The 23,800-nt window shown below is 42.5% G+C and overlaps 1 protein-coding gene across 3 annotated transcripts in view; it reads left to right on the forward strand.

Annotated features, from left to right (window-relative positions):
* Positions 1–5,169, forward strand: part of LOC139533763 (voltage-gated potassium channel KCNC2-like) — an 89,088-nt gene extending 83,919 nt beyond the window's left edge. The window contains exons 4-5 of one of the 3 annotated variants that reach the window (XM_071332111.1): positions 2,592–2,682; positions 3,624–5,169. In XM_071332111.1, the coding sequence (XP_071188212.1) occupies positions 2,592–2,650 (59 nt within the window). In that variant the 3' untranslated portion in view covers positions 2,651–2,682; positions 3,624–5,169. Of the gene's footprint in view, positions 1–424 lie in introns of all 3 variants that reach the window. The other 2 variants (XM_071332110.1, XM_071332112.1) reach the window with 2 other exon arrangements.
* Positions 5,170–23,800: the final 18,631 nt, after the last annotated feature.

Consider the following 23,800-nt stretch of genomic DNA (forward strand, 5'->3'; position numbering starts at 1 on the left):
GCACAAATGCTAGAGCTCCTGAATGAAAAGCAGTTTTTAGCCTGATATATATATATATATATAAACACTTTAATTAGCAATTGAAATATGAACACATCTGTATGAGATTATTGCTTGAATAAATTGTGTGACAAAACGTAGTAATGATGCCATTATATGAGACATTCATATTGGCATAACTTCAAAAGCAGTAATTAAAGCAAAGTTCTGTCAACATATTCAATTAAATGGACATTTTCCGTCTGACCTGTGTCATGAGAAACTACATATGTGCATGAATCACCGTATGTATGTACTGCTGCTCTGTCTCACTCCTGTCTCCTGTCTTGTTTCATTCACGTGGCTGGCTTGGACTTGGAATACTTGACTGCGTGCCTGTGTGTGTTCATGTCCCGTTCCTGTGCCCTCGCCCACTCATCCGAAGGCTGTGAGAAATCCCCAAGCTTAAGCAACATAGCGGGCTTGGCTGGTAACGCCCTGACGCTGTCTCCAGTGACCTCACCCTACGATTCACCGTGCCCGCTGAGGCGTTCCCGCTCCCCAATACCATCCGTCCTGTGAGGCCCGGCCCAGAGCGAGGCTTGCCTTCCATCTGAGCCCCCAAAACACCCGACAGAAGCCAACTTCATAGGCGTTAGCTCTCTGTAGCATCCTGGAATCATATAATATACTCTGTGAATGTTGTTAGCTACTTTAGAGACTAACCTTAGTGGTTTCGACCACAGACTAACCCTGCTCTTCTCCTCTTCCATACAAACGTTGCTTTGAACTGTAGATGTGGTGACCACCCCTGAAGTAGCTTAGCTGTGCATCACTTTGAATTCCCATTACTTCAGTTTTGTTGTACTTTAATAATGGCAATAAAAGGACTCTTGAATGGTGGCTCTAAAAGTAGCAGCCACAACATTTAGTAAATACGTATTCATAATCAGGGAGATTTACATGTTGCTATATTTTGATACTTAGAAAATACGTGCTTCCATAAAAAATAAGAAAAATGTCACTTTATTTTGTGGGGGGGGGTGGGAGAACTTGTCATGGACTATATCTTGATTCACACGCTCTCACCTGCCACCCTCTCGCTCTCACCTGCCACCCTGTCCCTATGACCTGCCCCCCTGTCGCTCTCACCTGCCACCCTGTCCCTATGACCTGCCCCCCTGTCGCTCTCACCTGCCACCCTGTCCCTATGACCTGCCACCCTCTCGCTCTCACCTGCCACGCTGTCGCTCCCACCTGCCACGCTGTCGCTCTCACCTGCCACCCTGTCTCTCTGACCTGCCACGCTGTCATTCTCACCTGCCATGCTGTCGCTCTCACCTGCCACGCTGTGTCACCTGCCACGCTGTCGCTCTCACCTGCCACGCTGTCACTCTCACCTGACCCCCTCTCGCTCTCACCTGCCACCCTGTCCCTATGACCTGCCCCCCTGTCGCTCTCACCTGCCACCCTGTCCCTATGACCTGCCACCCTCTCGCTCTCACCTGCCACGCTGTCGCTCTCACCTGCCACCCTGTCTCTCTGACCTGCCACGCTGTCATTCTCACCTGCCATGCTGTCTCTCTCACCTGCCACGCTGTCACTCTCACCTGCCCCGCTGTCGCTCTCACCTGCCCCGCTGTCGCTCTCACCTGCCCCGCTGTTCGTCTCTCCTGCCACACTGTCTCTCTCACCTGCCACGCTGTCGCTCTCACCTGCCACGCTGTCACTCTCACCTGACCCACTGTCGGTCTCACCTGCCCCGCTGTTCGTCTCTCCTGCCACACTGTCTCTCTCACCTGCCCCGCTGTTCGTCTCTCCTGCCACCCTGTCGCTCTCACCTGCCACCCTGTCTCTCTGATCTGCCACGCTGTCATTCTCACCTGCCATGCTGTCGCTCTCACCTGCCCCGCTGTCACTCTCACCTGCCCCGCTGTCGCTCTCTCCTGCCACACTGTCTCTCTCACCTGCCACGCTGTCGCTCTCACCTGCCACGCTGTCACTCTCACCTGCCCCGCTGTTCGTCTCTCCTGCCACACTGTCTCTCTCACCTGCCACGCTGTCGCTCTCACCTGCCACGCTGTCACTCTCACCTGCCCCGCTGTCGCTCTCACCTGCCACGCTGTCACTCTCACCTGACCCACTGTCGCTCTCATCTGCCCCGCTGTTCGTCTCTCCTGCCACGCTGTCACTCTCACCTGACCCGCTATCGCTCTCACCTGCTCCGCTGTTCGTCTCTCCTGCCACGCTGTCACTCTCACCTGACCCGCTGTCGCTCTCACCTGCTCCGCTGTTCGTCATCCTGTGTAATCATCTGCCAGCGGTGTGGTGAGAAAGAGAGAAGCAGAGATAAAAACTAAAGAGAAGACAGGTTAAAAACGGTGGGCCTGGGCCGTGGGAATGTGCATGGGACTTGTGTGTCTGCATCGTGCCATTGGCCTCCACCTGGGGGACTGAACACACAACATAAAATGCACAACAGTGTTTTTCTGTTTTCTCTGCATGTGGGCTATGCTGGTTTGCTACTGTTTCAAATGTTTTACTGTGATCTTATTTAACTGTCAATCGCTGTGTTGCCAAGCTGAAGTGTCTCTGATATTGTTTACTCACAGATAACTGCAAAGAGATTGTCTTTACTGGTTTCACGCAAGCAGAGAGCAGCATTCTTTAATTGCTGGGGGAAGGCACATCCCTGGTGGAAAGGTAACATTGTCATTCTGAATGGCATGTGAGCTGCCTGCTGAACACTGTGCTGCTGATCCCTGGTGGTCACCTCTGGCTAATGGCCTTTTGTTTAAGTGTGTGTGCAGAAGGGGGTAATTCAACAATTGTAGTCACGGAAATGACATCGGCACCCCCTCTGCATCATGACTCATGGCTTTATACACACATGCGTGAATGTGCACTCATATACACACACACAAACATTTGACAGACGCGCACACACACATACACCACATTAGACACAGACACACACACACACACACATTAGACACACACACACACACCACATTAGACACAGACACACACACACACATTAGACACACACACACACACATTTCTGTATATTCTTTAAAAGACAGCAGGAATGCCTTTGATGGTCCTATCAAACCAGAGCCTTTGTTTTATTAATAGCGATGTAATTCATTATTGATGAGAGAATTTACTACTCACATAAATTGTTGCCGATGCTAACAGGTGTGTCGCACGACAGAGGACATTACCATTCAGCAATATGCCTCACCCAATCCTTTGTCTATACTAGTTGCAGGAAGGTTGCTAAGCAACTGGCACATAGTCAGACGCATCTCACAGTTGCTGAACACACAAACTGTCTCCTAATTAAAACGAAAAGCTCACGACTAGCGCTTTCCATATTTCTATATTAAAATAATTATTGAATCACCCCCCCTCCCATTGCAATACTGTGCATTGATTGAGCGTTTACGATCATGACTTCATAGAATGCCATCGATTTGTATATATTCATCTTTACATATAAACTGTAAATGAGAAGCAAATATCTGAACGCAAAAATAGCATGAATCTGCATGTGGTTATTGGTATAATGACTGTAGATTATTATCATTAGAGAGACGCATTTCTGATATTTAGAGATGTGACCTGCTTTACATTCTGTTTAGCCGTTTACGTGTCCGATTGGAATGACGGCAGTCATCAGCCAATCAGTGGACTAACAAGACCTATTGGTGTGTGGATCCTATTGAATCACACAGCGTCACTCAAGGACGTGAACCAACCAGAACACTCACATCGGTGAAGGATTGTTGACTGACAAGCGTCAGGTCCAATGACGCTGCCTGGGAAAACAGGAACTGTCCAAGACTGAGGTCAATTGGAATTCTGGGAATAGATGGGACAGGGAAAGTTGTCTTTTTCCCAGATTCTCAATGTCATGGATATTGAGTGAAGCATAAAACTGTCACAAGAAAAAAAAGGACCCTTCTTGGAAGACGAGGCTAGCTGCTTTATTTAGATATTGTATTTGTAAATAATAACATGATACAGCACATGGGTCAAGAAGCTCCTCTCTCTCTCATCTGTCCTTTGGATTGGGAGCCAGGTAAAATGGTCATGCTTAGACCTCCATATCAATCGCTCTCCATGGTATCCCTCCTCGCAATACATGTTATTAAGATGCATCAGTTGAGGCACTATGTGTTCTGAAAATGGAGTGTATTAATATATGAATTCTGCTTAATATACAGTAAAGAGAGAATAACGTGGGATAAGTTGAATAAATGTGACATACGGTTTCATCAATGCTTTTGATTCCCTTAGACGTGTTGGTGGATTCCATGTCATTGCTGTGGTGTGCATTTACATGTGTGTGTTGTGAACTCCAGGGTAACATCTAGACATCATGCAGTTGTAAAGCAGAACAATGAAAACCTATAAGAAACCCATTTCACTCTTCCAGCTAGTTTGAACATAGAACGAGGAAGCTTAAAGTACCCTGTAGAGATGTGTTATCCTGGACACCATACCCCAACAATCAGATACAATTTGCAATAATGACACCCAAACGAAAGGCACCGATTTGCACTGTGATTTTAGCTACCTGCCACAAGAAATAATACACTGGTCTAGTACAGCCTATATAACAGGACAATGCTAAAGCACCCCTCCATTGACTTGATAGTGAGGGTTGATTTTGACCATCAGTAATTGGGGGATTGGAATACTGTGACCTGCACAGTGAAGACCCCCCCCCCCACACACACACACACACACAACTCTCTGTGTAGTGCATTGCTGCTTAACTCTTTGAAACGTCAAGGGACACCAATCAGTATCTATTCTTCTATGACAAAAGTGATTTAAATGTGTTTATTTTTTTGAATCTCGAACATGTCATTTTGTGTCTCTTGTGGAGTGCTTGGTTTCCTTGTGAAAGTTATGGTAGCCCAACACTGTTTCTCTCCATTACGTCCACAACTGTCACTTGGGCTTGATCCAGCTTCATGTTCTGTATCTTTTAATGTGAGGACAATTCTAGTTGGAAGTCTGTATTTGTGGAGCCATTTGTTGGCATTCTGAAGTGCATGCTATAAAAAAAAGAAAACATGTCAAATTGTAAAACAGGATGACAACATATATCACGTTCAAAGAGATGTGTAAAATGAAATGCCATGTGGGAAAATCACATAAACATATTTAACTTTTAAACCATTGTTGTTTCTTTACTTCACACAATTGCAGGAGAAGTACTGTCTTTGATAGAGGAACAGCTATAGCACCACGCTGATCCAACTAAGGTCCATCCTTTTTCATAAGACTCACACAGGTAATTCTATTGCAATTGTCTTTGTTCAAGCTACACCATTTTACGCTGTTGACGTATGGAAGAAGGATCCATTTTCATTCAGATATCTAGCATCACCCTTTACTCCTACGGCTTATCGTCAACGATAATGATAGCAGTCGTTGTGATAATGATATGCCTTTTCCCAGTTCTCTCTCCTGTGCTGCCTCTAATTCTCCAGCTGGCGTCCGGCGGCAATCAGCCCCTCCGTGCCGGTAACTCAGAGACATCCCAACTATCTTTACACCCGTCACCATGGAAACAGCAAACGTGTGTCTTGAAGATGTAAACAGCTGGGGATAGGAGTGTGTTTTACAGGGGAAGAAACTCCACACACCCCGGGCTGTATCAAACTCCCTTAAGGGCGAGCGCGAGACATCCTTAGACAGCCAGGGGGAAAAACCAACCGTAATTTTCTAAATATCAAAATAGTGACTATGAATATAGAATCAGAGCGTTGTTCCTGGGCCGCCGTGAGAAACATCACAGACAAGTGTCTGTGAACTGGGCACTATTGCAACCTACAGTGAAAGACTTGTACGAAAAGTCTCTGTGAACTGGGCACTACTGCAACCTACAGTGAAAGACTTGTACTAAAAGTCTCTGTGAACTGGGCACTACTGCAACCTACAGTGAAAGACTTGTACGAAAAGTCTCTGTGAACTGGGCACTACTGCAACCTACAGTGAAAGACTTGTACTAAAAGTCTCTGTGAACTGGGCACTACTGCAACCTACAGTGAAAGACTTGTACGAAAAGTCTCTGTGAACTGGGCACTACTGCAACCTACAGTGAAAGACTTGTACGAAAAGTCTCTGTGAACTGGGCACTACTGCAACCTACAGTGAAAGACTGGTCGTCTGCAGGTTTGATCGTGAAAACAAACAACGACAAAAAGAGAGAGACAGAGAAGGATGTGTCAGTGTCCGACGCTAAGTGCTGGTTGAGTGGTATACTATATCTCTTAGTAACTCTGTGGAGTAGTTGTGCCAGGTTCTCCACATGATGTTGTGTCACACACTGCTGAGAGGGGACGGGGACAGACACTGCTGAGAGGGGATGGGGACTGGAACGAGGGCGGGGACGGGGATCAATGAGCTCACAACCTATTATGATTAACCTGTCAGAATCAGTTAGAATCCAACCTTCATTGACAAATATATTTATATCTGATGAATGGAAACAAGTTTAGATCATCGAACCGAAGCTCTCAACGTCAGAGTGGTGCTTTAATCCTAATAATCACAATGTAATGAGTGTGGTATGAGAGAGGTGTAGTTGAGTAGGGAGCAAAGTGAATCAGGGAATAGAGTGGGTCTCATTTTCAGCCATTGTTTCAGGTTCTGTACTCAGAAAGCCACAGAAAATGCTCTCAATTCCAGTTACTGACACAGAGGCCTCTGTCGACAACCACAGGGGCTTGCTGTAGTGGTGTGTGCTGAGTGCTGGATGCACTACAGCAGTAATGATAGCTTTATAGCTCTCCCAAACAGCAATGAGATGAGTGTTGCTATAATGGCCCTCCAGTTAAAATATGATTCATCGGCCGATAACAGATACATCAGCCTGGTCACTTCAGCGAGTCGGAGAAAACACTGCTATAGTTGTATAATGTGTAGTGTTGATAGTGTTAAACACTGCTATAGTTGTATAATGTGTAAGTGTAGTGTTGATAGTGTTAAACACTGCTATAGTTGTATAATGTGTAAGTGTAGTGTTGATAGTGTTAAACACTGCTATAGTTGTATAATGTGTAAGTGTTGATAGTGTTAAACACTGCTATAGTTGTATAATGTGTAGTGTTGATAGTGTTAAACACTGCTATAGTTGTATAATGTGTAAGTGTAGTGTTGACAGTGTTAAACACTGCTATAGTTGTATAATGTGTAAGTGTAGTGTTGACAATGTTAAACACTGCTATAGTTGTATAATGTGTAATTGTAGTGTTGATAGTGTTAAACACTGCTATAGTTGTATAATGTGTAGTGTTGATAGTGTTAAACACTGCTATAGTTGTATAATGTGTAAGTGTAGTGTTGATAGTGTTAAACACTGCTATAGTTGTATAATGTGTAAGTGTAGTGTTGACAGTGTTAAACACTGCTATAGTTGTATAATGTGTAAGTGTAGTGTTGATAGTGTTAAACACTGCTATAGTTGTATAATGTGTAAGTGTAGTGTTGATAGTGTTAAACACTGCTATAGTTGTATAAGTGTAGTGTTGATAGTGTTAAACACTGCTATAGTTGTATAATGTGTAAGTGTAGTGTTGACAGTGTTAAACACTGCTATAGTTGTATAATGTGTAAGTGTAGTGTTGATAGTGTTAAACACTGCTATAGTTGTATAAGTGTAGTGTTGATAGTGTTAAACACTACTATAGTTGTATAAGTGTAGTGTTGATAGTGTTAAACACTGCTATAGTTGTATAAGTGTAGTGTTGATAGTGTTAAACACTGCTATAGTTGTATAATGTGTAAGTGTAGTGTTGACAGTGTTAAACACTGCTATAGTTGTATAATGTGTAAGTGTAGTGTTGACCGTGTTAAACACTGCTATAGTTGTATAATGTGTAAGTGTAGTGTTCATAGTGTTCAACACTGCTATAGTTGTATAGTGTGTAAGTGTAGTGTTGATAGTGTTAAACACTGCTATAGTTGTATAATGTGTAAGTGTAGTGTTGATAGTGTTAAACACTGCTATAGTTGTATAATGTGTAAGTGTAGTGTTGATAGTGTTAAACACTGCTATAGTTGTATAAGTGTAGTGTTGATAGTGTTAAACACTGCTATAGTTGTATAATGTGTAAGTGTAGTGTTGATAGTGTTAAACACTGCTATAGTTGTATAAGTGTAGTGTTGATAGTGTTAAACACTGCTATAGTTGTATAATGTGTAAGTGTAGTGTTGACAGTGTTAAACACTGCTATAGTTGTATAATGTGTAAGTGTAGTGTTGATAGTGTTAAACACTGCTATAGTTGTATAATGTGTAAGTGTAGTGTTGATAGTGTTAAACACTGCTATAGTTGTATAAGTGTAGTGTTGATAGTGTTAAACACTGCTATAGTTGTATAATGTGTAAGTGTAGTGTTGATAGTGTTAAACACTGCTATAGTTGTATAATGTGTAAGTGTAGTGTTGATAGTGTTAAACACTGCTATAGTTGTATAAGTGTAGTGTTGATAGTGTTAAACACTGCTATAGTTGTATAATGTGTAAGTGTAGTGTTGACAGTGTTAAACACTGCTATAGTTGTATAATGTGTAAGTGTAGTGTTGATAGTGTTAAACACTGCTATAGTTGTATAATGTGTAAGTGTAGTGTTGATAGTGTTAAACACTGCTATAGTTGTATAATGTGTAAGTGTAGTGTTGATAGTGTTAAACACTGCTATAGTTGTATAATGTGTAAGTGTAGTGTTGATAGTGTTAAACACTGCTATAGTTGTATAATGTGTACGTGTAGTGTTGACAGTGTTAAACACTGCTATAGTTGTATAATGTGTAAGTGTAGTGTTGATAGTGTTAAACACTGCTATAGTTGTATAATGTATAAGTGTAGTGTTGATAGTGTTAAACACTGCTATAGTTGTATAATGTGTAAGTGTAGTGTTGATAGTGTTAAACACTGCTATAGTTTTATAATGTGTATGTGTAGTGTTGATAGTGTTAAACACTGCTATAGTTGTATAAGTGTAGTGTTGATAGTGTTAAACACTGCTATAGTTTTATAATGTGTATGTGTAGTGTTGATAGTGTTAAACACTGCTATAGTTGTATAATGTGTAAGTGTAGTGTTGATAGTGTTAAACACGACTATAATTTTATAATGTGTATGTGTAGTGTTGATAGTGTTAAACACGACTATAGTTTTATAATGTGTATGTGTAGTGTTGATAGTGTTCAATGTGTTTCTCCTTAAAGGTCCAGTATAGTCCAACGTGATGTTTCTGTGTTTCATATGCACTGAGTGTACAAAACATTAACAACACCTGTTCTTTCCATGACATAGACTGACCAGGTGAATCCAGGTGAAAGCTATGATCCCTTACCGATGTCACTTGTTAAAAACACTTCAATCCTTGTAGATGAAGGGGAGGAGACAGTTTAAAGAAGGATTTTAAGCCTTGAGACATGGATTGTGTATGTGTGCCATTCAGAGGGTGAATGGGCAAGACACAAGATTCAAGTGCCTTTGAACAGGGTATGGTAGTAGGTGCCAGGCGCACCGGTTTGTTTCAAGAACTACAACGCTGCTGGGTTTTTCACGCTCAACAGTTTCCCGTGTGTATCAAGAATGGTCCACCCTTGTAGAGTTCATGTCCCGACGAATTGAGGCTGTTCTGAGGGCAAAATGGGGAGGTGCAACTCAATATTAAGATTGTTTGTACACTCAGTGTATATTTCCACACTATGAGGTTGAATAATACTGTGAAATTGTGAAAATGATGGCAATCTCCTTTTAGTGTAAGAGCTGTTAGAAAAGACCACCTGAAATTTCAGCCTGTTTTGGTGGGATGGAGTTTTGACCAATAAGAAAGAAAGTTCCAAACTTCTCTGCCAATAACAGCTAGTTTTCAATTTTCCCCTCCCCACTCAGGCCACTCCCAGAAAGTCCTTACTAAATTCTTGCTTGAGACATTGCTCTTGCTAAGATGCTGTTATGTTTCAATTATGAAAACAATCACAGTAAGATACTTAATTAATTGTTACCCAGAAATGATTTGATATTGAGCTAAAAACGGCTACATTGGACCTTTAATCTTTTCTCCAAGGTCTCGTTAGAAGAACTATACTTCCTCTTTTGCTGGGAAGGCGTCATATTAGTATTCAGTGTTGCTACAGACTTTTCCTGATATGTGGAAATAGGGCTTTTTCTTGTATGATGAGATGGTGAGGGAAGTACATGTCTCTTTTTTCCAGAGGCCTGTGTAGACGCCTTGGTGTGAGTCTCAAGGTTAGAGGTTAATAATGGTTAATGGTGTCTGACCACTTGTTTAACAAACACATTGAATCGCAGCAGCCCCAGACACAGAAATCATTAACAGAATTCTTGACATCTGTTTTACACCGACAAGGTGTCTGACACCTCTAAACTAGACCGGCGGAGGATTTGCCTCTCAACAAATAACACCCAGCTAATTTGGTTCCGTGGATGTTGTTCTCAAATAACCAAAGGAGAAACTTGAAGGGACGACACTGTTCAATGTTTGCTGGACACTTTGGATCAGACGGCTGGCTACACATTGAAATAAACTCCTATGCCATAATAGCTCTTGGGAAATGTAACTTTTTTATATGTCATTTAGATTTGGTTTTCAAATTAACATAATGGAATGTATCTGCTATTTAAATAGGCCTACACAAAATGAGAGAAGTCATGAGAAATGTAAAACTTTTTTTTTTTAAAGTTTTTATGTGGTTGTCAGTAAACAATGTAGTTTTGTGTCTTCAGTTTATCGTACAACATTCAGCTAGAAGTTGTATTTGAATGATTGATGAGCAACATTACCCAGATGACATTGCCACAATTAAGCCGCAAATCGTAGTCATCAAAGGCGAAAGCATCCAGTTAGAATACAGAAGATATCACTAATCAAGCTACAGTATGTCAAGCATTCTGTATGTCCTAGGAATGACAAGTAGGGCTGGAGGTTCAGCTCATTGGGTGTTGATCGAGTCTCCTAAATCAGGGTTGTCAGGTAACAGTTCACCATTAGCTCCTTGTTAGAGGGACAGGCATATGTTGGTGGTTTAGAAGTACAGCTGCATGACAGAGATTAAGCTTTTAAATCCTGCACATCCCCAGCCCCTCCTCACGTCACCATAGAAACACATCCCAGTGTGACTCCGGTGAGTGTGTCTGATGTTGGTGACAATTCCCCAGTCAGGAAGCTATAAATGTTTTCTGTGTGTGTGTGTGTGTGTGTGTGTCATCAATATGAGTTGTGTGTGTGTGTGTGTGCACGATCGATCGAGCGAGCGTGTGTGTGAATGTGTGTCATTATCAACAGGAGCTTTCATATTGGTTATTCTTAGTTCCTTGGAGAGATAAGCTGGGCATAGGGACAGACAGTGGCATTTTTCTCTTGTGATTCCCTTCGGTGTATCACAAACAGCGTAGTGATACTTCAAAAAGAACACTAAACAACTATTTTAGCTTTACACCATGGTATATTGTCTGATATACACATGGCTGGAATGCTGTTTCATCCAATCAGCATCCAGGATCCGAACTATCAATTTTATAATACAATGTAATAACACATGATACATGTTTTATTTCACAACATGAATAGTAGGGTGACCCTCTCCCTGTGGTCCAGCAAAATTAAGGCAGGTTATACAATTTTTAAAACATTACAATACAGAAGATAGCCCTATTTGGTAAAAGACCAAGTCCATATTATGGTAAGAACAGCTCAAATAAGCAAAGAGAAACGACAGTACATTATTTATTTAAGACACGAAGGTCAGTCAATGCGGAAAATTTTAAGAACTTTGAAAGTTTCTTCAAGTGCAGTCGCAAAAAACCATCAAGCACTATGATGGAACTGTATCTCATGAGGACCACCACAGGAATGGAAGACCCAGAGGTACCTCTGCTGCAGAGGATATAGTTCATTAAAGTTACCAGCCTCAGAAATGTGGAAATTTGTCCTTTAGTCTGATGAGTCCAAATGTGATATTTTTGATTCCAACCGCCGTATCTTTGTGAGACGCAGAGTAAATGAACGGAGGATATCCACATGGGTGGTTCCCACAGTGAAGCATGGAGGAGGAGGTGTGATGGTGTGGAGGTGCTTTGCTGGTGACACAGTCTGTGATTTATTTAGAATTCAAGGCACACCCAGCATGGCTACCACAGCAATCTGCAGCAATACGCCATCCCATCTGGTTTGCACTTAATGGGACTATCATTTGTTTTTCAGCAGGACAATCAACAGGACCCAGCACACCTCCAGGCTGTGTAAGGCCTATTTGACCAAGAAGGATAGTGATGGAGTGCTGCATCAGATGACCTGGCCTCCACAATCACCCAACCTCAACCCAATTGAGATGGTTTGGGATGAGTTGGACCAGAGAGGGAAGTAAAAGCAACCAACAAGGGCTCAGCATATGTGGGAACTCCTTCAAGACTGTTGGGAAATCATTCCAGGTGAAGCTGTTTGATAGAATGCCAAGCATGTGCAAAGCTGTCATCAAAAATTTCACATGTAAAATATATTTTGATTTGTTTAACACTTTTTTGGTTACTACATGATTCCATGTGTTATTTTATAGTTTTGATGTCTTCACTATTATTCTACAATGTAGAAAATAGTACAAATAAAGAAAAACCCTTGAATGAGTAGGTGTGTCCAAACTTTTGACTGGTACTGTACTGTATGTCTATCTATATCTTATCCTATCCACTATATAACACAACTTAGCCGTTTAAAACTTTTACTTACCGTCCAATTACAAAGCAGTAGCCCCATTACACCGGGGACATACAGTATCTCCGCCCACAAAATGGTTACTATTGGACAGATGACTTGATTAAATCAGGCAATGTAATGGTGAATTATGTATGTACATTCTCAAGGTCAGAGCCCAGGTAAACATGTTTCCTGTGTCTGCAGACTGGCCGCTTGTATTGATGATCTTCTCTCTGTGAATACACAGAGCTCAAAAAATGTGTTTACACGCTCGATCAAGCTCACTGCAATGGGCTCAACCAAAATGCACTGTACATACAGTAGATATGATCAACGAGAGAAGATGTCTCCGTTGTCAGGAATTGCATAGCTGTTTGAAATCAAAGAGGTTACATTGAGAATGCATTATTGTCTCTAACAGGTACTAAACTAAACTAACAATTGATCTCATAAAAAAATGCAAGAACTCTTAACTCACTTAATTAGGATGTTTTACTCTACTTTACTTTACTTTTTAGTTTGTCTTAACTCAGGTCAACACAATCTTAATGGTTTTCATAGATTAAATACCTCAAAGCCATGTTTATTTTTACATTTATTGTGCTTTGCTGTGCAGGATGACGGCTAATTAGAGAACACTGTCGCTCTCCCATTTAGAGCACTTAAAGGGATACTTTGGGATTTGAAGGAAATTAGAGGTAGTTTCGCGAGCCAGTCTATGGGCATAGACTTCCAGTGATTGCGCTAGCGCTAGTTAGCTACTTCCTTCAAACTGCACACAGAGACATAACAATTATATCCACGAGTTCATCTGACTGGGGAAGTAGATAAAGGGCTTCATTGCCAAAATCCTGAAGTGTCCATTTAAGTATCCATTTATCCTCTCTTCCACATTGGTTTATAAGTAAGGGGTTTCCCTATAGCAACCTTTATGTCTGCAGTAACCTTCCTCTGTATCAACATGAAAAATATAAATAACTGTTTATAACAGCTTCTGCCTCAGAATAACTCACTGAAATGTGTTCATGGCTGCATCCCTAATGGCACCCTATTCTGGTCAAAAATAGTGCACTATAAAGGGAATAAGGTGCAATTTGGAACTCATGTTTACTAGGCCTGCAGCCAACAAACTGAATCTACATGCAGAAGAGTAGGCTGTCCTAGTGGAGGCACAGCACATAAGAATATGATGATTTATTGTGCCATGCATACTGTGAATGGGGCGGGTTATTGAAAAACACATCTCAGACATGTCATTTACGATGTGGAGCGTTTATAGACTTGATGAAGTAACAGGCAATTAAACTGTCATTTTCCCCAACCACTCCTATAGTGGAGCGTGTGAGACACACACAAATCTTAATCTTATTCCATTTGGGCTAGCGTTTTATCCAGCGGCAAAGCCAAGTATTGCGATCCGAGTGATGAAATCATTGTGAATTGTGACTTCCAGGATCCGAAATGACATCGAACAAATGTTTTTTTGTATTTATATCAGTCTCTTAAAGATTGTCCTTTTGTTAGAAACAGTGTTTTTCGATCCTGGGGTCACACAAGAGTGCACATTTCTGTCCCAACCCAGTACTAGTAACACACCCGATAGAACTCATCAAGGGCTTGATCATTGGTTGATTAGTTAAATAAAATATAGGCCTATTAGCAAAGATATTATTAACTAACCCTAGATAGTTCATCTGAGTACCCCCAGTATTGAAAAACACTATTTTAGAAGCTTGGGCGATGCTCTTTGCCTAATATAAAATCTGTCATGACCCATACTACAAACAGAAACTTCATTTTCATCAGGCCTAGAATGAACAAGTTAAACATTCTGTAAGCTGCAGTAATGTCTGAGTAACGTTAGAATTGTAGGTCAGAGAAACCACATCAGAGCAGCCTCTCGAATTAGACAGGAAACTGTGGTCTACAGTGTGTATTGAACCACTGTGCAGTTTTGACATATTTGGAGCAGTTGTATTAGGCCAAGCCAGCATCCATTTGTCTTCTCATGCCTTGGAGAGCATGTGTGAATGGGTGAGAAAATGGATCTCGATTGGAAAATTAAGAGATGGCAAGATGTATTTCAGGAAATCCATTTTTACCTTATTTTAATTAGCTACTGGATTGCTACCAACAGCTTTCCTGGAGATAAATTCTAATGCACTCAATTATTATTGTTGGAGCCTCGTACAACGTTAAGGAACAGTGTTAATTAAAGCTGTGGACTCCCCAAACAACTCTTCTCCTATGAACAGTGAGAAATTCTGATGGCTGATATTTCCTCAAAGCTAATATACTCTGAAGTTAGATAGATTCATAGACTTATACATGAAGCAGACAAAATGGTTTATCTTCTCACAAAGTCTACGTTGAAGTAAACAGTAACTTAGTTGTTTAATAGTAGTTTGTCTCCAGATATATAAAGCAGTGGTGACTCACTAATGACTTAACTGTGGAAAGAAGTCAACCTTTAGTAAAGTGTAGTATGAAGAATACACTCTTATAAAAGAGGGTTCCAATAACCCGCCCCATTCACAGTCCTTCGGCTATCCCCATAAGAGAACCCTTTTTGGTGCCAGGTAGAACTCTTTTGGGTTCAATGTAGAACCCTCTATGGAAAAGGTTCTACATGGAACTCAAAAGGGTTCTACCTGGCACCAAAAAAGGGTTATTCAAAGGGTTATCCTATGGGAACATCCAAAGAACCCTTTTAGGGTCTAGATAGCACCTTTTTTTCTAAGAGTGTAGGCTACCAACCCCTGTCAGTCAATAAAGTCACCGTACTAGAAAACCAGAACAGCTATATGAGACATTTTGGGGGGCAGCTCTACGGAGAGTTGTAGTCCCTCTCCCAAGGCTGCAATGTGAAATGTGCCCACTGCAATTCTATCCCAAGCAGGTGCCAATCATTGAAACTGATTTCCCCACACCATAAAGACTGGCACAGAAGCATGTTACAGGAAGAAAACGATGGATGCAGGGGGGCATGCTGCCGGTCCTCCTTGCAAAACTTAAAGTCGAGGATTAAGTTGAAGTCACATTCTGTGATTATTTTAAAAAAAAAAAAAAAATGTCCCGCTGTTGCCCCCGACTCCTGGTGGTGCCCCAACTCCTGGTGGTGCACCCAACTCCTGGTGGTGCCCCCAACTCCTGGTGGTGCCCCCAACTCCTGGTGGTGCCCCAACTCCTGGTGGTGCCCCCAACTCCTGGTGGTGCCCCAACTCCTGGTGGTGCCCCCAACTCCTGGTGGTGCCCCCAACTCCTGGTGGTGCCCCAACTCCTGGTGGTGCCCCAACTCCTGGTGGTGCCCCCAACTCCTGGTGGTGCCCCCAACTCCTGGTGGTGCCCCCAACTCCTGGTGGTGCCCCCAACTCCTGGTGGTGCCCCCAACTCCTGGTGGTGCCCCAACTCCTGGTGGTGCCCCCAACTCCTGGTGGTGCCCCCAACTCCTGGTGGTGCCCCCAACTCCTGGTGGTGCCCCCAACTCCTGGTGGTGCCCCAACTCCTGGTGGTGCCCCAACTCCTGGTGGTGCCCCCAACTCCTGGTGGTGCCTCAATGTAGTGCAGAGGAGTCTAGGAGAGGAAGCAACTCCTGGTGGTGCCCCAACTCCTGGTGGTGCCCCCAACTCCTGGTGGTGCCCCAACTCCTGGTGGTGCCCCCAACTCCTGGTGGTGCCTCAATGTAGTGCAGAGGAGTCTAGGAGAGGAAGCAACTCTTGGTGGTGCCCCCAACTCCTGGTGGTGCAACCAACTCCTGGTGGTGCCACAATGTAGTGCAGAGGAGACTAGGAGAGGAAGCAACGTGAGAGCATTGAGTTGCACCCCAGGTCTCAGGGAATGTGACATCACCAGGCCAGGCTCCTCTTGTTCCCCGGAAAATCCCTCTTCTGTGTAAGCGTGGCAGCTAAATGACATGACGCGTTTGGAGCCGATAGGAATAATCCAATTATTTTGGGGGGGAAGATTAGAGTACAGTTAGACTTGTGTGGAAATCCAATAACCCAGTAACTTAGATCAGCCATGAGATGTATGTCTGCCTGCGTTAATAAACCAGTTGTCTAGTAATTGCCCAGAAAACTGACTTCAAAACAGTCATTTGGCAACATCCAAAAGGATTAGAAACATCATCAGTGAACACCAAGGGGACAGGCACTAACAGCATACCAATTACTACTCTGCTATTAGTATAACAGGAGCTTTTCAAATAACACTGCTTAGGAATGATTAAGAGGAGACTGTCCCATGTCAAATTAGGGACTTCTCATCTTGCAGTTGACTCTACATTACCTGGAAGATGGGGTTGATTACACTACACTACAGTATCTTACAGTTAGTACAGTACAGTAGCTTACAGTTAGTACACTACACTACAGTAGCTTACAGTTAGTACAGTACAGTAGCTTACAGTTAGTACAGTACAGTAGCTTACAGTTAGTACAGTACAGTAGCTTACAGTTAGTACAGTACAGTAGCTTACAGTTAGTACACTACACTACAGTAGCTTACAGTTAGTACAGTACAGTAGCTTACAGTTAGTACAGTACAGTAGCTTACAGTTAGTTAGTACAGTAGCTTACAGTTAGTACACTACACTACAGTAGCTTAAAGTTAATACACTACAGTAGCTTACAGTTAGTACAGTACAGTAGCTTACAGTTAGTACAGTACAGTAGCTTACAGTTAGTACAGTACAGTAGCTTACAGTTAGTACAGTACAGTAGCTTACAGTTAGTTAGTACAGAAGCTTACAGTTAGTACACTACACTACAGTAGCTTAAAGTTAATACACTACAGTAGCTTACCGTTAGTACAGTACAGTAGCTTACAGTTAGTACAGTAGCTTACAGTTAGTACACTACACTACAGTAGCTTAAAGTTAATACACTACAGTAGCTTACAGTTAATACAGTACAGTAGCTTACAGTTAGTACAGTACAGTAGCTTACAGTTAGTACAGTAGCTTAAAGTTAATACAGTACAGTAGCTTACAGTTAGTACACTACACTGCAGTAGCTTACAGTTAGTACACTACAGTAGCTTAAAGTTAATACACTACAGTAGCTTAAAATTAATACAGTACAGTAGATTACAGTTAGTACACTACACTACAGTAGATTAAAGTTAATACACTACAGTAGCTTACAGTTAGTACAGTACAGTAGCTTACAGTTAGTACAGTACAGTAGCTTACAGTTAGTACACTACACTACAGTAGCTTACAGTTAGTACACTACAGTAGCTTAAAGTTAATACACTACCGTAGCTTAAAATTAATACACTACAGTAGCTTACAGTTAGTACAGTACAGTAGCTTACAGTTAGTACAAAACAGTAGCTGTACAGTATATGTTGAAATAATTGTATAATTGAGTGTTGATGAACAAAAACAAAGCATACCTACTGTATAGTCCCTATGGCTTATTCTGATGTTTCCTATCTTTAGATAAACCCTTAAAAGGCATCCATGCCCAAACATGGATGTACCAATCCCAGACTACAGCTTTAAAGAGGAGACTAGGTTCTTTATAAACTGCCATTCGAGCAGCCAGGCATGAAGGCAAACAAACTTCAGAGGGGCTATTGATCGTGAGGCGCCAGGCGACACTGCCCTTCATTTACAGTATAATGAAACATAATCACTCTGACAGTCACATCTTTGTTTATTCATAGACAGGCTTCAGATGTCTGATTCTCTTCCAACTGAGTCGGAGAACGAGAAAGAGAGAGGGGCGGGTTGGAGAGAGATAGAGAGAGAGAGACAGAGGGGGGGAATTACAGAGAGAGAGAGGGGGGATTAAAGAGAGAGAGCGAGATTGAAGGGGGGGTCTTGGTAAGGAAGGCACAACTTGCTTACACAGAAAGAGTTGGCGTGAGAAGGGAAGGATGCAAGCAAAATGAAAGTGAGACAAGAGAAAGGGAGCGAGAAGGGAAGAGTGAGAGTGAGACACTTTCTTGGAGAGAAAGAAACAGAGAAAGGAGAGGTGTCTTAAAATGAAACATACAGCTTACTTACACAGAAACAATAGGAGGATGCTGGCAAAATGAGGCATTGCTAGAATATAATGAATAAAGGGAGAGAGAGAGACATAGAGGGGAAAGGAGCGGGAGAGAGACGTAGATGGGAAGGGAGAGGGAGAGAGATAGAGGGGAAAGGAGAGGGAGAGAGACAGGGAAATATACATGAAAGGAGAGAGATACTGTAACGGTTCTCCTCCTCCTCTTCATCCGAAGAGGAGGAGCAAGGATTCGACCAAAATGCAGCGAGGTGTGATGACATATTGAAATTTATTTAAAGACGAAGACGAACACGAAAAACACTTGAAAAATTACAAAATAACAAAACGACGTAGACAGACCTGAACATGGAACTTACATAACCACACGAAGAACTCACGAACAGGAACAGACTACATCAAACGAACAACCGAAACAGTCCCGTGTGGTGCGCAGACACAGACACGGAAGACAATCACCCACAAACAAACAGTGTGAACAGCCAACCTATATATGGTTCTCAATCAGAGGAAAACGTCAAACACCTGTCTCTGATTGAGAATCATATAAGGCTAATTACAAGTGACCTAAACATAGAAACACAAAACATAGAATGCCCACCCCAACTCACGCCCTGACCAACTAAACACATACAAAAATAACATAAAACAGGTCAGGAACGTGACAGATACAGGGAAATAGAGGGGAAAGGAGAGAACGAGAGACAGAGAAATAGAGAGGAAAGGAGAGAGAGAGAGAAATATAGGGGAAAGGAGATGGAGAGAGACAGAGAAATAGAGGGGAAAGGAGAGGGAGAGAGACAGATAAATAGATGAGAAAGGAGAGGGAGAGAGAGAAATCAGAAGGGAAATGAGAGGGAGAGAGACAGGGTAATAGAGGGGAAAGGAGAGGGAGAGAGAGAAATAGAAGGGAAATGAGAGGGAGAGAGAGAAATAGGGGGGAAAGGAGAGGGAGAGAAATAAATAGAGGGGAAATGAGAGGGAGAGAGACAGGGTAATAGAGGGGAAAGGAGAGGGAGAGAGAGAGACAGGGAAATAGAGGGAGAGTGTGAGAGGGAGAAATAGAGGGGAAAGGAGAGGGGGAGAGAGATAAATAGAGGGGAAATGAGAAGGAGAGAGACAGGGTAATAGAGGGGAAAGGAGAGGAAGAGAGGGAAATAGAGGGGAAAGTAGAGAGAGAGAGACAGAGAAATAGAGGGGAAAGGAGAGAGAATGGAATAGAGAGTGGCCATACAGAGATTCTGTGCTTTAGCAACAACACAGATGCTTCTTCGGCCCATCTTCCCTCCCTGGTATTATGGATCAACCTTTTATGAACATTGTGGCAAGCTGGCGCCCACTCAACACCTACAGTACCTCAACACCTCAGCTTTTCAGTCCTGGCTGAGCATGGTCATGTCACGCCCTGACCTTAGAGAGCTTTTTATGTCTCTATTTTGGTTTGGTCAGGGTGTGATTTGGGGTGGGCATTCTCTGTTCTTTTTTCTATGTTTTGTATTTCTTTGTTTTGGCCGGGTATGGTTCTCAATCAGGGACAGCTGACTATCGTTGTCTCTGATTGGGAACCATACTTAGGTAGCATTTTCCCACCTGTTTTGTGGGTAGTTGTTTTCTGTTTAGTGTTCTGCACCTGACAGGACTGTTTCGGTTTCGTTTATTCACTTTGTTATTTTGTTCTAGTGTTCAGTTTAATAAAATCATGAACACTTACCACGCTGCGCTTTGGTCCGATTCTTCCTCATCAGACGACGACGACCGTTACAGAACTACCCACCACCAAGGGACCAAGCAGCGTGATATGGAGGAGCAGAGGGTTCAGGACTCCTGGACATGGGAGGAGATACTGGTCAGAAAGGGACCCTGGAGACAGGCTGGGGAATATCGCCGCCCGAAAAAGGTACAGGAGGCAGCTAAAGCTGAGAGGCGGCGATATGAGGCAAGTGAGCGAAGCAGGCACGAGAGGCAGCCCCCCCAAAAAAATTTGGGGGGGCACACGGGGAGATTGGCAGAGTCAGGCTATAGACCTGAGCCAACTCCCCGTGCTTCCCGGAAGCAGCGTGGTACTGGTTAAGCACCGTGTTTGTTAACAATATCACTGAAGATAGAAAAAAAGAAGGTCCAAGCTTCTTCGATAGAGGGGATCAAGCTGATTCTATACCAATTTACAGAGGCCAGGTCATGAAGGAAGGCTTGCTCATTAGCAAGCGTCTATGACAAATCAGGACAGGACGTTTCACTGAGCAGCCAGGTCTTCTTCGTGTTTTCATTTTTGCCATGGAAAAAATATTGCACCACTGGTATCGTCCTGGCTCTAGCTTTTAGGTATTGTCATTAACACACAAGACACATTAGGTGTTATGTGTTTTGATAAAGCGTCTACTATACGCCCACATGAAATGGAAATTGTATTGCCCATTTACCTGATGGAACGGTCTCCCACTTTTGGTGAAGCCACGTGTGTAGTATCATAGCCTACTTTAGTTTCTCTAAAATATGATGGCAGGGAAATTAATTAGAACCATTCATTATTGCCTGGCTACTTTACCGCCCCCATTTTTTTTAAAGGTTTTAGCTCCTAATAGCACTGACTTTGCTGATAGCTACTTCATTGAGGAAAAATTGACTTACTATTATGGAGATATGTGGTTGTTTCACCAAGCTGAATGCACTGTAAGTCGCTCTGGATAACAGCATCTGCTAAATTACTAAAATTACTTTTAAAATGAGTGAACAGCACTTCTGCATTGAATGTTACCCTGTTTACATGTTCACTGCACTGGGGGCTGTTCCAGATAGCTTGATCAAAGAGATAGCCAGCCAATTGTCCAAAAGTGCTTGAAATAACTTAATCTTCTTGAGAAATCTTCACTTAAAATTTGCAAGGTATAATTGAGTTGACAACAGCAACCAACATACAAATGTTGCTTTCTTAATCAACCAGACAATCAAGAGTTATATGTGGCTGTTTAGCACCATGGTAATTTAATAATCCTGCTTTCTGGAATGTCCCACTGGCCTGTAATACAGTATTCTGTGTTGCACAGTCAATGAGTGAAATGGAGGCACTCTCTTTAGCATGTGAGTGCTAGGTTAGCTTGTCCTTGAATTGTGCATAAACGGTGTATCCAAAGTGAACCATCTTCAGGGTTTCAGTCTAAATCCCTAAACTGAAACAAAACATCCATATAAGCATAACAGCTAGCACATTAGGCTCCTTGGAAGTTGTGGGAATGTATGATGGTTTGGTTTCCCATTGGTTCTGAGAATGCCACAAGTTCCATAACCAGTAAAACGTAAAGTTTTGAGAACTGAAGTACAAATTTAGCCTGTTCTGGGAATGTAAATTTTTTGGTTATAGGGAGGTTCGGAGAACATTTTACTATGATTCCCAGAAGGTTTTACTCGGAGTGTAACGAAGACGCAGGGAGTCAGGAAAGTATGTGCAGATGGTGAGTTTAATAATAACAAACATAGCGCTTTACAAAAACAAGAGACGTGTCTGGACATGAAAGCAGAACCAATACAGCCTAATCACTGAGGTTGGTGAGGGCTATATGAAGGGAGAGTAATCAGGGTGATAATGAAGTCCAGGTGTGCTTAACGATGGGGAGCAGGTGTGCATAATATGGGTTGCCAAGGCCGGTGGTTAGTAGACCGGTGACGTCGAGTGCCGGAGGGAGGGAGCAGGAGTAGGTGTGACAGGGAGGTTTTATTAACGTTTTGAGAATGAAATCATAGGCTATTATGTTCTGAATATTTTTGAACGAAATGTAAAGGTTATTTGGAGGTTTTTAAATAACTTCCTTAAAACTTTCACTGAATGTTTAAGTAAGAATTTTAATAACACTGCTAGCTTAGGTTAACTGTTTTGAACTCCAAGCACAGATATGACGATGGCGCCGGAGCAGAAGGCAGACGTTTTACGTGCCCCCAACCGATTGTGTTGTTTGTAGCTTATTTTTTTACTCATTTTGTACATAATGTTGCCGTTACCATCTCTTATGACAGAAAATTACTTCTAGACATCAGGACTGCGATTACTCACCACGGACTAGCAGAATCCTTTTTCTTCTTTCACAACTCTGACGAGCCCGAGGCGGAGGATATACGGCTCCCTTGGGAACAGGCCCAACCCCCGTGATCTGTGTGAAGAGGAGGCGGAAAAAGAGAGGCCGGAGAGCGGGCGGGCTGCCTTCTGAGAATTCGGAGGCGATCGAATAAAACCCCACTAACCTCAATTCTGCTAGCAAACATGCAATCTTTGGACAATAAAATTGAAGAGTTAGGGGGAAAATTAAACTACCAACGGGACATTAAATACTGTAACATCTTATGCTTCACGGAGTCGTGGCTGAATGACGACAATACCAACATACAGCTGGCTGGTTATACGATGTACCGGCAGGATTGAATAGCAGCGTCTGGTAAGACAAGGGGCGGCGGACTATGTATTTTTGTAAATAACAGCTGGTGCACGATATCTAAGGAAGTCTCGAGCTATTGCTCGCCTGAGGTTGAGTATCTCATGATAAGCTGTAGACCACATTACCTACCGAGAGAGTTCTCATCTGTTCTATTCGTAGCTGTTTTTACATACAACTTCAGTCAGAGGTTGGCACTAAGATAGCAGTGAATGAGTTGTATTCCACCATAAGCAAACAAGAAAAAGCTCACCCAGAGGCGGCGCTCCTATTAACCGGGGCATTTAATGCAGGGAAACTTAAATCAGTTTTTCAAAATTTTTATCAGCATGTTAAATGTGCAACCAGAAGGAAAATTACTTTGGACCACCTATACTCCACACACAGAGATGCATACAAAGCTCTCCCTCGCCCTCCATTTGGCAAATCTGACCATAATTCCATCCTCCTGATTCCTGCTTACAAGCAGAAATTAAAGCAGGAAGCACCAGTGACTAGATCAATAAAAAAGTGGTCAGATGAAGCAAATGCTAAGCTTCAGGACTGTTTTGCTAGCACAGACTGGAATATGTTCCGGGATTCCTCCAATGGCATTGAGGAGTACACCACATCTGTAATTGGCATCATCAATAAGTGCAT

Source organism: Salvelinus alpinus, chromosome 11, assembly GCF_045679555.1.
Source record: "Salvelinus alpinus chromosome 11, SLU_Salpinus.1, whole genome shotgun sequence".
In the NCBI taxonomy this organism is placed as follows: domain Eukaryota; kingdom Metazoa; phylum Chordata; class Actinopteri; order Salmoniformes; family Salmonidae; genus Salvelinus; species Salvelinus alpinus.